At 40.0% G+C, this 15,854-nt stretch overlaps 1 protein-coding gene across 1 annotated transcript in view; it reads right to left on the bottom strand.

The window, feature by feature from the left end:
• The window catches only part of LOC124606563 (SH3 and multiple ankyrin repeat domains protein 3), a 147,307-nt gene that overhangs the window by 56,466 nt on the left and 74,987 nt on the right, over nt 1–15,854 (bottom strand). Inside the window, exons 8-9 of the mRNA XM_047138546.1 lie at nt 14,935–15,225; nt 3,683–3,859 (exon numbers count right to left, since the gene is read on the bottom strand). Of these exons, the coding sequence (XP_046994502.1) occupies nt 3,683–3,859; nt 14,935–15,225 (468 nt within the window). The remainder of the gene's footprint in view (nt 1–3,682; nt 3,860–14,934; nt 15,226–15,854) is intronic.

The following is a 15,854-nucleotide window of genomic DNA, read 5'->3' as shown; positions in this document are numbered from 1 at the left end:
CTGGCGCCAACGGGGGCGATCCAAGGTCGGAATAAGTTTGTGCATTCAACAACGAAACTGCCGCACCCATATCGACTTGCAGTTGTAACCGGCGCAACCGAACCGACACCTCGATAAAGAGTTTGCGTGCAAATGCGTCGGGAGCCTGGCCCGATGAAACTTCCTGAATGTCAACGTCCATGTCCTCTGTACCTGCTTCCTTCGATTCTTTTGAGGCTGAGTGGCAAACTTTAGCAATGTGACCTTTTCTATTACATTTGCGACAAATGGCCCAACGCTGGGGGGACTCTGACCGATCATGATGTATATAGCATGACGCACAGGACGGCAACAGGGGCCGGCGCCCGGAATTCTGTTTACGCGCCGTGCGGGAGCGGCCGTAACGGCCGGATGGTACGGCTCGCACGTCGTCCACCCCTGACACAGTGGACGCGGCCGCGCCGCCCTGAACCTCCGCGACGTCGCACCACTCTTCCAGCTGTTGACCCACTGCGCGAGAGACTTCATACGATTGAGCAATGGACAGGACTTCCTCGAGGGAAGGGTTTTCTAACTGCAGGGCCCGTTGCCGGACCTCCCTATCAGGTGCCGAACGAACAATGACGTCGTGTACCATAACGTGGGCGTACGACTCTCGCGACTGCTCTGTGACAAAATGACACTTGCGACTGAGACAGTGCAGGGTAGCGGCCCACGCCCAGTAAGACTGATGGAGCTGTTTCTTGCATTGATAGAACTCGACCCTAGCCACCACAACATGCGTGCGGCGGCGATAATATGAAGACAGCAATGAACACAATGCGTCAAAAGACAAGGACGAGGGTTCCTGCAACGGCGCTAGCTGCCGCAAAACTTGATACAGCGAGGGAGATATCCAAGACAAGAAGAGAGCCCGACATACCTCCACATCGGCAACATGAAACGCCTGGAAATGCTGCCGAAGGCGATGTTCATATGCGTCCCAATCCTCTGCCGTCTCGCCATACGGGGGAAAGGGAGGAGGGAACTGCGCTGGAGCAGACGGCGTGGAGAGCAACGCGGGAAGCACTTGTTTCATGGTGGCCATGAGTTCCGTCTGCTGCGCAACCAAAACTCACACCAAATCCTCCATGCCATGGAGAAGCTGCGAAACCGGAACAACGACGCAACACGCGAAAGAATGACCCTACTCGTCGCCAATTGTGTAGTAACGCTGTTCACGTTTACGTCGCACTTCACTTAGCGTAGACCGGGACTGTGTCCTAGGCATGCCCGATGTTAAATGACTGGGCACAGCCCGTGCTGCCGGAGTTGTTGTTGTTGTTGTTGTTGTTGTTGTCATGCCGGCAGAGGTCGCGTCCGAATTCTCACGTGCCCTCTGGTGGACGGGACTCTACTTGCGGCAACTACCGTCCGTGACGCGCCGTGCCAATGTGCGCCTCCCGCAATCTTTCTGGTGGCTACTACAATTATCAATTGTCGAAAATTTAATAACAAGCAATGTTTGTGAATAAAGAGAAAGCTGTTCCTCAAAAGCAGTAAATTCAGGGATATAGTGTAAATAAATCAACAGAATATATGCCTCCAGCAGATGATGAGAAGTTTTTATCTACACAGATAACAGTGTTGGTACATAGCAAACATTGTGAGGAATGCACAATGCTGTGAAATACTGGAATTACTAGATCAAGTGCATCAATCTGTGAAGTTTTATAAAGCTGTGAGAACTCTATGACAGCTGGCAGTAAGTGCATCAAAATCAGTGGTGCCACATCATTAACCCCTATTACAAAGACATAAACAAACAACAATACAAAACATATAGATGTTCACCATCCAGGTTTGAAGCATATGCTCTCATTTTGTAGCTATAGTGTACAAGAGGACTCATAATCTAGTTTTCCCCTTTATTCTTAAAGAATTATTTTTGTCTAATCATACGTATATTGTCAAAAAAGAAACGAGAGTGCTCTCATAACTAAAGAATTAGTAGTAGCATATTAGTGTGCATGTGATTTTTGCCTTTACCTGTGTCTATATGACAGGATTCACCAAAATCTATCAACTTCCTGGCAATGGGGAGAATATTTTCTACAGACATATTCTTGTCAACAACCAGTTGGCATAAATATTGGAGCTGCCTCAAGGAAAATGACATATGTAAATGTTCTGAGCAGAGGATGGAATGATTGCAGGCATGTATGAACCGAAACCAATCCTACTTTATGACACCCACTTTGATAAATTTGATTTTCAGCATCAGTCTTGTCTCGCATCTCATTCACATCATTTTCTAATGGAGTGCAAGAACATGTCTATAGTGAACTGCTTGTCCAATGTTTCTGAAATGATCGATTCTGACTAGACCTGTCACATTTTGAAGACACAGTTCAAGAAGAAGCAAAAAAATATGAATCCAAATTGCCACAACAAGAATTTGTTTAGTAATGAGTAACGTGAGCAGTCTTGTTTCTTTTTGCCAGACCTTGGGTGATATGAAACATGTATGTATAACATAATTGTGTGATGCCTTTAACTTACAATTGTAACATTATTTTTAATGTTAATCTTTGTAAATAGGGATATGTATGTTTCTATGTATGCATAGCATTTATGCTTTAAAGTAAATAGTCATAATTATTCTATTTTAGTTATTTTGTTATTCTAGAGGACTATTAACTTACCAGCCACAAAAGTGGGAACGATTGAAGCAGGGCTGTTAAAAAGCCCAAATTAAAACACATAAGAACATCATCATGCAACCATGAAAAGGTGTCGTAATGTTTAGTTATTCAATACAGCCAGTTTCTGTCAAATGACCATTTTTGAGTCACCTACATATCTATAAAAATGTATGACAAATAGAGTGTATGGCAATACAGTTGTGGTTAACCATTGTACACAACAGATATTCAAAGTAACATTACATAAAGCTAAAGGAAGCCCTGCTGTTGAATACATTGTTTTTTGTACGCTATGTTTCTTTGTGTATGTGAACTAACTTATATAGGATCACTACCAAATAATAATGAAACAAAACATTAGTAAGATGAAATTCAGTGTTCTTTCCTGTACCTTATGTGCGGGATTTGGAGGGACATTTTCTTCCCTCATGCTCCAGTTGTTCCTTTTTCATCAGATGCTCACTTTCTCCACCTTACTGTTATCAGTATAAGGTATAAATCTATTTTATACTTTCATTTTGAATGAAATACATCCAGTTCTCAATGTTTAAAATAATAAATTCTTCTTGTTATAGTTCAGATATAATGATATTGTGACAATGCAAAATTTGGGGACAGAAACAACAATAAAAATGAGGAAAAACAATCACTCACTTGTGTGTGTGTGTGTGTGTGTGTGTGTGTGTGTGTGTGTGTGTACGCACGCGTGCATGCATGCCCACTGAAGAAGAATGACAGCATGCACAAGAGCTTGTGTATTTTTGTCACTACTACATGTGTGTGTTTGCCACTCAATGTTTGTTGCAAGTGAGAGGTCTTTTTTCCTCATTTCTATTTGGTAGAAGTCCTTATAGTTTTCTCATGACTCATATATTTATTAGTACTGCCAATTTTATGATGTTTATCGTACATAATATTTGGGCTGGGGGTGGGAGTTAAACTTCATGTTTGTGACTGAGGCTACTTTGTGTTACAACCTTGCAGTTAATACTATACATGTGTAATTCAACATTACTTACCTTCAAGAATATCCCCCTGAGAAATGCGGAGATGGCCTGGGAGACTAGAGCTGTAGTTCTCAAGACACACAACAGCTGTCCCAGGGAGAATGACAGAGTTGTTCGTAGTGTCACTGTTGGCTGTGCCAACTCCAGAACTATCACTGATGATGTCACTTGTATCACCCAAGCTCTTGTCTGTTGTGAAACACATCTCTTTAGAATATATATAAAATGGAACCATAACATGGATATTAACCAAATAATTTGTAAAACAGAATTAATTTGGTTGCATACTGCAGATCTACAAAACACCCAGAATTGGTATCATATCAAGGAAGTACACCTGCCCATATCACTTGATAACACTAGTTTACTCTCTTTTAGGAAGTGTGAAATATAATGGTCATATAAGAATTTTTTAATTAAAATTTCTTAATTAACTAAAAAGCATTCTCTTAATGTCACCCTCCCACCCCACTCCCACCCCCCACTCCCCCTCTCCGTCAGACTTGGACTAGGATTCATCTTCTGGTGTCATCATACTGTGCGAAATGCGTTTCTGTATTGCATGACTGCCTTGGTTGTACCATTATGAATGATTATTGAAATGAATGGAAGGGAGAAGATGAAGCCTTGCTCCTTTTGAATAGTATTAAAGAGGGCACACAGCTTAACGAACGTATCAACTGGGCAGTCACGCCATACAGTGTTACTCACTTGTAGAGGAAAGATCTTTGGGATATAACCCATGACCATAGTTCACACTCCAGTAATCAGTAATCCATTCACTTAGGTGTTTGAACTGAGCAGAGGTTATGTGAGAATACTGATAACTTTTGAACAACAATACAGATGGCTGATTGATCTATAGCTGATTTGGAGATTTAGTGAAATGGCACCAAAGTGATGTGATATTGGGAGAAGTACATCACCACCCTTTACCATACACAAGTTATGTACAACCATGCAATTAAATACTGTCTGAAGATTTCTTGGCATAATAACTGCTCTAATGATTCCCAGGTATAACATTATATGTTTCCACAGTAACTGTGGCCTGGAAAGATGTGGGCTCAAGGCCAAGACAGTCAATCTGGGTAATAACAACTTGTCTTATTAAGCTTACAGAGTGGGGTCAATAGTTTGTTTCTCCAGCAGAGGGCTCTGGCTGTGAACTTCCCCTGCAATGGCATTATAGTCCCTCCCATCCTCTGGGTGCTTGGAGTTTTGTGGTGGGTCAGCATATAAATTGGCTCCCCAGTACTGCTCCTTACAGTGCATCAGCTTATGAAGGTGATGAGCTGCTGTCTCATAGAAACATTGTGTGATTATTATGATATTATCCACTGCTACTTTAAACAACCATTTAACTGTATAACAAAACAGTTTAACCACTGTAGTGAGCACTATTAATTGTGACCAGACACACAAAAAGGAGAGCCTTTCACAAACAAAAGAATTTGGTGAGTACAATACCGAAAATGCCACTGAAATATTTCTTCAATTACATATATATTTCATAAGCCACGTTATGGCAAGTGGATGAGGATACTTTGTGCACCATGGTCACTTCACAAATGGTCTGTGGGAAGGATTGTTAGTAAGCCTCAGGGTAACCTTCATTTTCTTTTTGTGAGATATATGTGTGAGGAAACAAGATATTGGTTGTTCTTCAAGGAAACTATGCTCTCAGAATTTTAATAGCAAACCACATCATGGTGCATTGCCTCTCTTGTAGCATCTGACATTAGAATCGGATAAGCATCTCCATTATGTGTTCACACTTACTAAATTAATCTGTGATGAAACATGTTTCTCTTCTTCGGATCTTCCCTACTTCTTCCATTGATTCCATCTGGTACAGGTTCCCTACTGATGAGCAATACTCAAGTATTGTTCGAATAAGGTTCTTATTAGTTGTAGTCTTCATGGGTGGCCTACACTTCCTGATGGTTCTTCCAATGAATCTAAGTCTGACACATGCATCATCTGCCTGCAATCATTTTATCATACATAAATGGATCTTTCTGCCAATTTATCCACAATATGTTACTTTTGTTTATGTTTAGGCTCAGTTGCCAATTCCTGCACCAACTGTCAGTCCTTTGCAGGCCTTTCTTCATTTCACAACAATTTCCTAGTGTTACAACTTCTCTATATATTGTAGCATCATCTGCTGAACATACTGATATATTGTGAAAAGTAATTGCCCTATAGTGGATCCTTGGAGTACATCCATAATTACTTTTACAGTACGTCTGAAGATTTGTCTTCTGCTAAAAATGACCTGGAATAGTTTGTTTGCTAGGAACTCTTCAATCTAATCACAAAGCTGGTTTGATATTGTGTGCACTCATATTTTGTTCCCTAAGTGACAATGAGGAACTGTGCTGAATTCCTTCTGGAAGTCATGGAGTATTGTATCAACTGAGGTGTCATTATCTGCTGTCTTCTGGCAATGGACAGAGAGACCAAGATGGGTCTCACACCAACATTATTTACTGAATCCATATTGATTCCCACAGGTGGGATTGTCAGTCTCCACAAGCATAATATGTGAGGTGCTCCAAAATTCTACAACATACTGACATCAGCAATATATGTCTAAAGTTTTGAGTACCTGTTCAATGACCCTTCTTGAAAATGTTAATAATTTGCACATTTCTCCAATCACTAGGAACACTTCACTTTTCCAACAACCTATGATATATGCTACTTGAAGAGGAAGTTCTTCAAATACTCTATTCAGAACTATATTGATATCCTATCAGATCCAGTCACCTTTCCTCTGCTGAGTAATTTCAACTGATTTTCTATCCCGTGGTCACTTATTTTGATAGCAGTCATTTTGACGTTTGTGTGATGATTTGAAGGAGGAACTGCAGTTTTGGAAAATTAAATTTAATATTTTGGCCTTCTTCCTGTCATCCATCATTTTGATGCCATTATCGTTATAGTGTGTCTGAACAGTTGGCTCTGATCTGTTTACTAATTCAACATAAGAGCAAACCTTCTCAGGATTTTCTGTCAGATTAGTAGACAGAACTTTACTTTCAGTTTCTTTAAATGCTTCTTATGTGGCTCTCCTTACATCAGTTTTGGCTTCATCCACCTTTCTTTTTTTTTTTTTTTTTTTTTTTTTTACTCTTTCCCATTCCTCACAACTTTGCTCAGCACTACCTGTCTTAGGCATACTGTACAAAGCTATTGAGCTTCCTGTTAGGCCATCTTTAGACAAGAAAGTTGCAGGACCAAAGTTGTTCAATATAAAATGTCGAATTAAAACACCTTCAGCCGGCTAAATTTCCAGCTTTATTTTATTTGTGCAACCAGTTTCAGCATTACATTACGCCATCATAAGGTCCCCTGACCAACATATAGGAAGAATGCCAACTCTTATATAGTCAAAATAGGAGCCAGCATACAGTCACTGGTCTCTGTCAATTTATTGTTAATACAATGATCCCTTTGATCATTACTCGAACTTTGTCTATTTATATTCAACATTTTCAATTTCAGAGATGAATGGTTCAAGCTGACTGCTCAGGTAATTGGGAAGGTATTTTTTGTTGCACTTGCCAAGCAAAATTATCTTCATATCTTTCTTTATAATCTCAGTATCTCACTTACAGAAGCATGCAGGGATGCTGTAATGGATTATGATTACCGATTCCCTGCTCTACATTAATTGAGTCAAAAAGTTCAGGTCTCTTTTAACCAGAATATCTAAGAGATTATCCTCGTGAGTTGGTTCTCTGAAGAACTGCTCAAGGTTTTTTTGGATCAAACATTTAGGACAATTTCACACAATTCCCTGTCACTACTACCCACCCTAATCACTTGAGGCTCCTCAGACAAGTTTTTCATCTTCTAACACTATAATGTGAGCAGGAAATTTAAATGCAATCTTCTCCAAATTTTCCCTCAAATGCTCTGCCACTGCTTATCCAGAGGTGGGGGGTCTATAAAAGCATCTGAATACCATGTTTGATTTTCACCCAAATTATTTCACATTCATAATTTGTACCAACCTTACTATGTATTGTCATGTTATTTGTGGCTGTAAACACAGCTCCACACCTATCTTGCAATATACACTCCATTTGGAAATTAGAATTTCATTGCTATTAATATCTGGTTTCAGCCATCTTTCTCTCTGTAAACATGGCTTCACACATATCCTGCAATATACACTCCATTTGGAAATTAGAATTTCACTGCTATTAACATCTGGTTTCTGCTACCTTTCTCTCCCTAGTACTATGAGGGATTACCCTTCTTTCTAAGTGAAACTAGTTCTGTGACCTTTCCCCTGCAGTTCACTAATACTATATTATTTTCTTCATCTGATCTGTCATGATGAATGCTACCATCTCTATTTAATGGGACTGACATTCATACCTGTCAGAAATCGGAATGCATCTTATCAGACCTGTGGAAGCATTTCTCCATCTCAAAAAGCACACATGTGCACACCATAAGTATTCTGCTACGCTAGTAGCCACTAACTACATGTGGCACACATCTGACCTATTGAAAGGCATTCTACTCCTCTCCACCACATAGCAGAGGTCAAGAATTCTAATTCAAGATTGTCACGGAATCATCTGACCCCATGGTTTAATCTTTCCACTCAGCACCAAACTAGGGGACCAAGATAAGTTGTGGGAATACACATTACCACCAACTGTGGCTCTGGCCTGAGCAGCCAGAGATACCAGGAATGCCTGTGTGAGGTGTGCATGCTTGTGTGAATGTGTGTGTGTGTGTGTGTGTGTGTGTGTGTGTGTGTGTGTGTGTTTTTCTTTTTTGATGAAGGCTTTGGCCAAAAGCTTAACGTGTAACAGCCTTTCCATTGTGCTGTCTGCAACTCAACGTGTCATCTTTACACTGAGTAGTGATCTATCCTTTCCATAATTGTTGATATTCCAAACTGGACTTTCCATTGTTTGATACTCAGTTCATAGTTACTTTAAGATGAACCAGCAAATGTTCTGAAAGTGATATATGGTATGCTAATCATATGCCCTTCAGGTTTTGACTTAGGCCAATAAGAAAGCAGTTTAGTTTGACTACGTTTTTTGCATGTTCTGTGGATCATATCTGCAGTAGCTCACATAATGAGGAAAAAGTCACCAGGTATACACATAATATACATTTTCTATGCGAAAATGTGGATACATGCTGCCAGTTTACATACCTCAATTTTTAAAATCTACAACAAAAGTTGTTAAATGTAACTCAACTACATACATACTAAATATTCAGAAATTCATCTATGGAATAGAAGGAGATGTTAAAGAAATGATTTAAATTTGTATTTAAAACTTTAATTATCTAGTGAACACCTTTACTTCAAAAGGGCAGTGGCCAAATATTTTTATGGCTACATACTTTGCTACTTTCCGCACAAGAGTAAGGTCAAGATGTGAACAGTGGAGGCTGTTTTTGTACCTAGTGTTATGTTTATGAATGCTAATTTCTTCTTCAAAACCATGTTTCATCTGCATCTACATCATACTCCACAAGCCACCTAATGGTGTGTGGCGGAGGATACTTTCGGTACCATTATCTGATCCCTCCAACCCTGTTCCACTCGTGAATAGTGCATGGGAAGAACGATAGTCGGTAAGCCTCTGTATTGGCTCCAATTTCTCTTTCTTCTTGTGGTCAATATGTCAGATGTTTGTGGGGGGGAAGTAATATGTTGTCCGACTCCTCCTGAAAAGTGCTGTCCCAAAATTTCAATAGTAAATCTCTCTGTGATGCACAATGCCTCTCTTGTAATGTCTGCTAGTGGAGTTTGTTTAGCATCTAGGTAACGCTCTCTCACCAGCTAAATGACCCCAGACAGAGCTTGCCGCTCTTTGTTGGATTTTCTCTATCTCCTCTACCAGTCCTACTTGATAGGGATGCCAGATACATTAACAATACTCAAGAATTGGGCAAACAAGTGCCTTATAAGCCACTTCTTTCTTGGATGAGTTTCCTTAAGATTCTTCTGATGAATCTGAGTCTGATACCTGCTTTTTCCACTATCTGTTTTTATGTAGTTATTCCACTTAAGCTCACTCTGGACAGTTACACTTAGAAATTATACAGCAGATGCTGTCTCCAGCTGTTTGTCATGAATAGTGTAGCTGCACAGTAGTGGATTTCTTTTCCTATGTATGCGCAATATGTTACATTCATTTACATTCAGGGTCAACTGCCAGAGCCTGCACAATTTATCAGTTCTCTGCAGGTTATTCTGCAAATTCTTACTATCTTCTGGCTTTGCTACTTTGGTGCTGACAACTGCATCATCAGTGAATACCTTTAAAGAGCAACTGATGCTTTCTATTATATCAATTATATATAGTAAACAGCAACGGTCCTATCGCACTTCCCTGCGGTACTCCGTATATTACCTTTACATCTGTTGATTTTGTTCCGTTAAGAGCGACATGTTGAGTTCTATCTGCAAGAAAGTATTGAAACCAATCGCAAGTCTGCTCCGATACATCGTAAGCTTGTATTTTTTTCATTAAACGGCAATGCGGGACAGTGTCAAATGCCTTACTGAAATCAAGGAAAATAGCATCAACTTAAGTGCCATTGTCCACTGTGCTGTGGCTCTCATAGAGGAACACAGCGAGGATCTCTGTTTGTGAAATCCGTGTTGAATTTTATAGAGGAGATCTTTTTTCCATCATTCTTGAGCATAAAACATATTCCATAATTCTACTACAGATTCATGTTAATGATGTAGGTCGATAATTGCGTGGCTCTGTCTTACGGCCTTTCTTAAAAACGGGAATGACCTGCGCTTTTTCCAGTTGTTAGGTATCTTTCATTGCTCAAGCAATCTACAATAAATTACCGATAGAAGGGGAGCAAGCTCTTTTGCATAATCTTTATAGAATCTTATAGGTATCTCATCTGGTCCTGATGCCTTTCCACTACTAAGTGATTGTAGCTGCTTTGCAATTGCACGATCAGTTATCTCAATGAAACTTCCTGGTAGATTAAAACTGTGTGCCCGACCGAGACTCGAACTCGGGACCTTTGCCTTTCGCGGGCAAGTGCTCTACCAACTGAGCTACCGAAGCACGACTCACGCCCGGCACTCACAGCTTTACTTCTGCCAGTACCTCATCTCCTACCTTCCAAACTTTACAGAAGCTCTCCTGCGAAGGTACTGGCAGAAGTAAAGCTGTGAGTGCCGGGCGTGAGTCGTGCTTCGGTAGCTCAGTTGGTAGAGCACTTGCCCGCGAAAGGCAAAGGTCCCGAGTTCGAGTCTCGGTCGGGCACACAGTTTTAATCTGCCAGGAAGTTTCATATCAGCGCACACTCCGCTGCAGAGTGAAAATCTCATTCAGTTATCTCAATATCTGCCATTTCAACATTCGTACAACAGTTGAAAGGAAGGGCAGTGTTACGATCAGTGTTACAACTTCGGAAGACCGAATTCAGTGTTTCAGCCTTCTCTCTGTTATCTACCATTTTTGTGCCACTGTGGTTGCTGAGAGAATGAATAGATGATTTTGACCCACTTAATGATTTTACATGTGACCAAAATCTCTTAGGGTTTTACCCAAGTTGTTTGACAACGTCTTACTTTCAAAATCACTGAACATTTCTCTCATTGCTCTCCTTTCGCTCATTTTTGCTTCGTTCAGCTTTTGTTTGTCAGCCTGGTTTTTACTTCTCTTGAATCTGAGATGAAGTGGTCTCTTTTATGTAGCACTTTTCTAACATGGCTATTAAACCATGGCGGATCTTTCGCATCCCTTAAAACCTTACTTGGAACATACTTGTCTAGGGCATATTGAACTATGCCTTTGAATTCTTTCCATTTATTCTCCACATCTTTGTCCTCATCACCAAATATTTGATGCTGACTGCTGAGATATTCTGAAATTTATATCCTGTCACCCTTGCCGAGCTAATATATCTTGCTACCTTTCTATACATTCCTTGTAGGACCCATTGTCACAGATGCTGTCACAGCATTATGATCACTGATATCTTCCTCTACTTTAACTGATTCAATAAGTCCAGGTCAGTTTGTTGCCAGAATGTCTAAGACATTACCCTCACAAGTTGGTTCTCTAACTGTCTGCTCAAGGTAATTTTCAGACAAGACACCAGAACAATGCCACACGAATCCCTGTCTCTAGCTAGCACCAGTTCTCATGGCATAACACTCCCACTCTACAACTGGCAAGTTGAAATCACCCCCTATTACAACAGCATAATCAGGAAAATTACTAATGACGTTCCTCAAGTTCTGGCTGAAGCACTCTACAACTAAAAATCCTGACCCACATGATCTGTAAAAGCATCCAATCACCATTTTTGACCATACTTTGATACTCCACTTCACCCAGATTAATTCACATTCAAAATCCGTGATAAGCTCGCTATATTTTATCCAATATTTCACTGCAATAAACACGCCACCACCATTGGTGACTAACCTATCCTTACAATAAACATTCCAATCTGAACTTAGGATTTCATTGTCATTGATATCTGGTTGCAACCAGCTTTCTGTTCCCAATACTATCTGTGCATCATAACCTTCAGTAAGCGATACTATTTCTGGGACCTTTCCTTGGATGCTCCCACAGTTTACTAAATTCATATTAATCTTTTCTATTGCTGATCTGCAAGGACCGAGATTCTCTGAGGTCACTGTGGCTGATTTAACAGGCAAATCGTCTTTGATCCCAAGGGAGGGGTTACCTAACCTAAAAAGCCCCATATGCACGCCACAAGTACTCCGCTACCCTAGTAGCTGCTTCCTGCATGTAGTGCACACCTGAGCTTTTAAGGGGAACCCTACAATTCTGTACCCAATAGCAGAGGTCAAGAAATTCGCATCCAATACCGTCGCACAATCATCTGAGCCTCTGGTTTAGACCTTCCACTCTGCTCTAAACCAGAGGACCACAATCAATCCTGCTACAAATAGACAGTATAGCCTGCCCCCTGCGTGCATTGCTAGTTGCCTTCACCAAATCAGCCAGCCGCTGAAAGCAGCTGAGGATGGCCTCAGAACCTACGTGGTAGGCATCATTCGTGTTGACGTGTGCCACTACATGTAGCCGGTTGCACCCAGTGCCTCCTCCACATCACAGATGACATACCAATGACAAGAATACCCACCCTCTGTACTTGTCTGGACTGGGCAGGAAAACTGACTGCTGGCTCAACAGGAGAGGCATCTCGTGCTTAGGTGTGGAATTACCCCAGAAAATTATTCCTCATAACATCCATGTGTGCAAAGTAAGCTAGACTTCTAATGCTTAAGCCACCAAAATTAGCAATTGGACATAGGGGAGAAGTTGCTGAAATCTTGCCTTGTACAGAATTGAATGAAGTACATTTTCGTCTTAATTAAGTGGTATACTGGTTACCAAGAACAACGCAATAATACTTTTCACTATTTCATTCAGTGCTTATTCTGTTTTTGCAATTCTGTTGTGTTTGATTATGACTCTTACATCATCACCAAAGAGCACTAAGAAGTTGTGTTCAACCATTCCAGAACGTTAAAATGTTGCCACCACCCAACCATTTTCGACCATCCCAGCATGCTCAGATGTTTGTGACCCATTTTTCTGTAATATAACTGAATTATTCATTTTAAATAATTTATGAGGATTTACTCAAAAAGCTAGCAAGTTTTCAATCTCTTTTGTGTGTGCCTGTCAATGAATCCTTCTGCTAATCTGTGAGTGATTTCCACTCCTAAATCGTACCCATTCTGCCAGCACTTTCTTTAATATATAAATTATTCATCAAGAAAATATCACCTACCCTCTGTGATTATGAACATTTGTCTACAGATGCCTACAAAGGATCACAGTGCATTTATTACTCATCTACAGCCACTCCACTTCCCCATATATTATGTTGCCTTTCTATGTTACCATATCATTACTGCATTGACTCCTCAGGCATTGTAGTAAAAATAATTTGTTTTTTATTTACTCAATGGATAGGAGAAAGACAGTATCTTTTACATAATATCCGATCAGTTACAAATTTATTGCAAAGGTGGGAAATGTTTTTGGCTTTTTGTTACACAAATTTTCTTACATCTACAAACATTGAGCTTCTACATCTCATGCTGACCTTTCTAAACATAAAATCAATAAACATGGTGTCCCAGGAGGAATAGTCAGTATTCAGGGACACGAAAGGGACAATCATTTGAAGCAAAAGAGTCTAACATTGGCTCTCAAATGCATACCTTAAGATATATAACATTTCTTTATCTTTGATCATGTGAAACAAGTCTTCTACTACAAGCTCTTTCCATATTATGAAAGGCACCAGTATGGATCAAAACAAGAAAGAAATGTCCAGTAAACAGTAACTAAAGTGCATACTTCATGAGCTGTGAGCACTTGTTCGTCTTCATTACTGTGAAACACATCCCTTCTTCCAAACAAGTGCTCATAGCTCTTACGATACATTTTAGACTGCATGTTTACTAAATTTTCTTGCTACGAATAATCGTTCCTGTCATATCCCTGAATACTGAGACTTCCTCCTCGGACACCCTTTTGCCTAACCACAGCTGTGTATTACCTTGAAATAAATTGTTGTCAAACATAAAAAAATTAGAGAAAGGGTATGACACTTATAATGTAGTAAATTCACAAACAAAGGTACACATAACAACTTCTTTCTTTCTAATATTCATCACATTTCTGTAATTATATGCACATCTTAGTACTTTTTTACTTACCTGAATGTTCAGGAACCTGTACAATAGCATTATTATTATTATTATTATTATTATTATTGTTATCATTATCATCATTACTGTTATTATTTCACTATTGTATTTCCAGTGCATAAATATTCTGAGACATTGTTCAAACTTTCACTTTAGTTTAAGCCTTCCAATAATGATCAGTATAGATATAATAACAATATTAGAATGAACAGGCATAATGTGTGAATCTGCACACAGTATTCTTGTGTTTTTGCATTGTGTAAATTGCTTGCATACATGAATTTCAAAGCTTGAGTTTCAATTTAAAGAATCCTCATTCAGGATCAGTTAAAACAAAAGTTGATGTTAAACCATATGTAACAAAAAGGTAATTGTAGTCAGCTTTATTCACACTGAAACCGGTGTGCTGAAACACAACACGGGCCTGCCAACACTCGTTCTAAACATACAATTAGGAGCTTGCTGCAAGCTGTGAGGGTGAAGGAGCAAGCAAGCAGCCAAGCATACAGACGGTGGTGATGGTTGTGGTTCCTACCTGTGACATAGCTTGCACTATCTTCTGCACTGGGTTGCGTAGAGCCGCTACTCGTCTCACTCAGGCTGGACGACGCCGAGCTGTAGGGGGGCAGCGAGCGGTTCGAGGGGGAGGGAGAGGGAGGCAGCTCCAGGTTGAGAGGGTCTGCGGGAACCCTGCTTATCGAGGAGTGATGGTGGGGATGGTGGTGGAGATGATGGTGCTGGTGTTGGTGTTGCATCCCCCCACCCCCACCTGCACCTGCACCCGTTCGACGCCTGGGGTTGTACCGGGGGGGTTCTCGGAACGGGACTGCAAACACCAATTACACGGTCAGGTCTGAGCTAGGAGATTTTTTAACAGGAAGTGTAGGGTAAAACCTTGTTTTTATGTCCTACAAAACATGTCTAAAAGCTGGTGGGATGATTAATACATTCATGTTAATTGCATATTCATTTACATAAATCACAAATCAATAACTGTATTTAAATCTGGTTAATTTAGAGTATGATATAAATAAAACAGATATGCAGAGACTCTCCATCTCATAAAAATGAGCATCTTCTGGAAACTAAATATTTATCAACAAACAAGTGTTATTTAATTATTTTATTTCATTTAGTGTTTGCTGTAAATATAATTACACTATCAAAGTAATTTTTATACAATTACAATGTGATGAAGTATCCCACATTGGACTGTTATGAGATACATCGATGTTGAACTTTCAGACATGTTGTGGCATTGTTATGGAGATAAAGTGAGGCAAGGATGGGTGAGGCACAGTGACAATTTAAGATATTAAGCACAGTAGGTTAGGGAAAATTTCCTCAGGCCTACTTTTATTTCCATATTCTTACTTTGATGATCAAGACCTAGTGTGAAAATACATGAAGTTAATAATAACTGTGTGTGTGTGTGTGTGTGTGTGTGTGTGTGTG

This window comes from Schistocerca americana, chromosome 3 (assembly GCF_021461395.2).
Source record: "Schistocerca americana isolate TAMUIC-IGC-003095 chromosome 3, iqSchAmer2.1, whole genome shotgun sequence".
Classification (NCBI taxonomy): Eukaryota; Metazoa; Arthropoda; class Insecta; order Orthoptera; family Acrididae; genus Schistocerca; species Schistocerca americana.
This window is presented reverse-complemented; position numbering and strand designations above follow the sequence as displayed.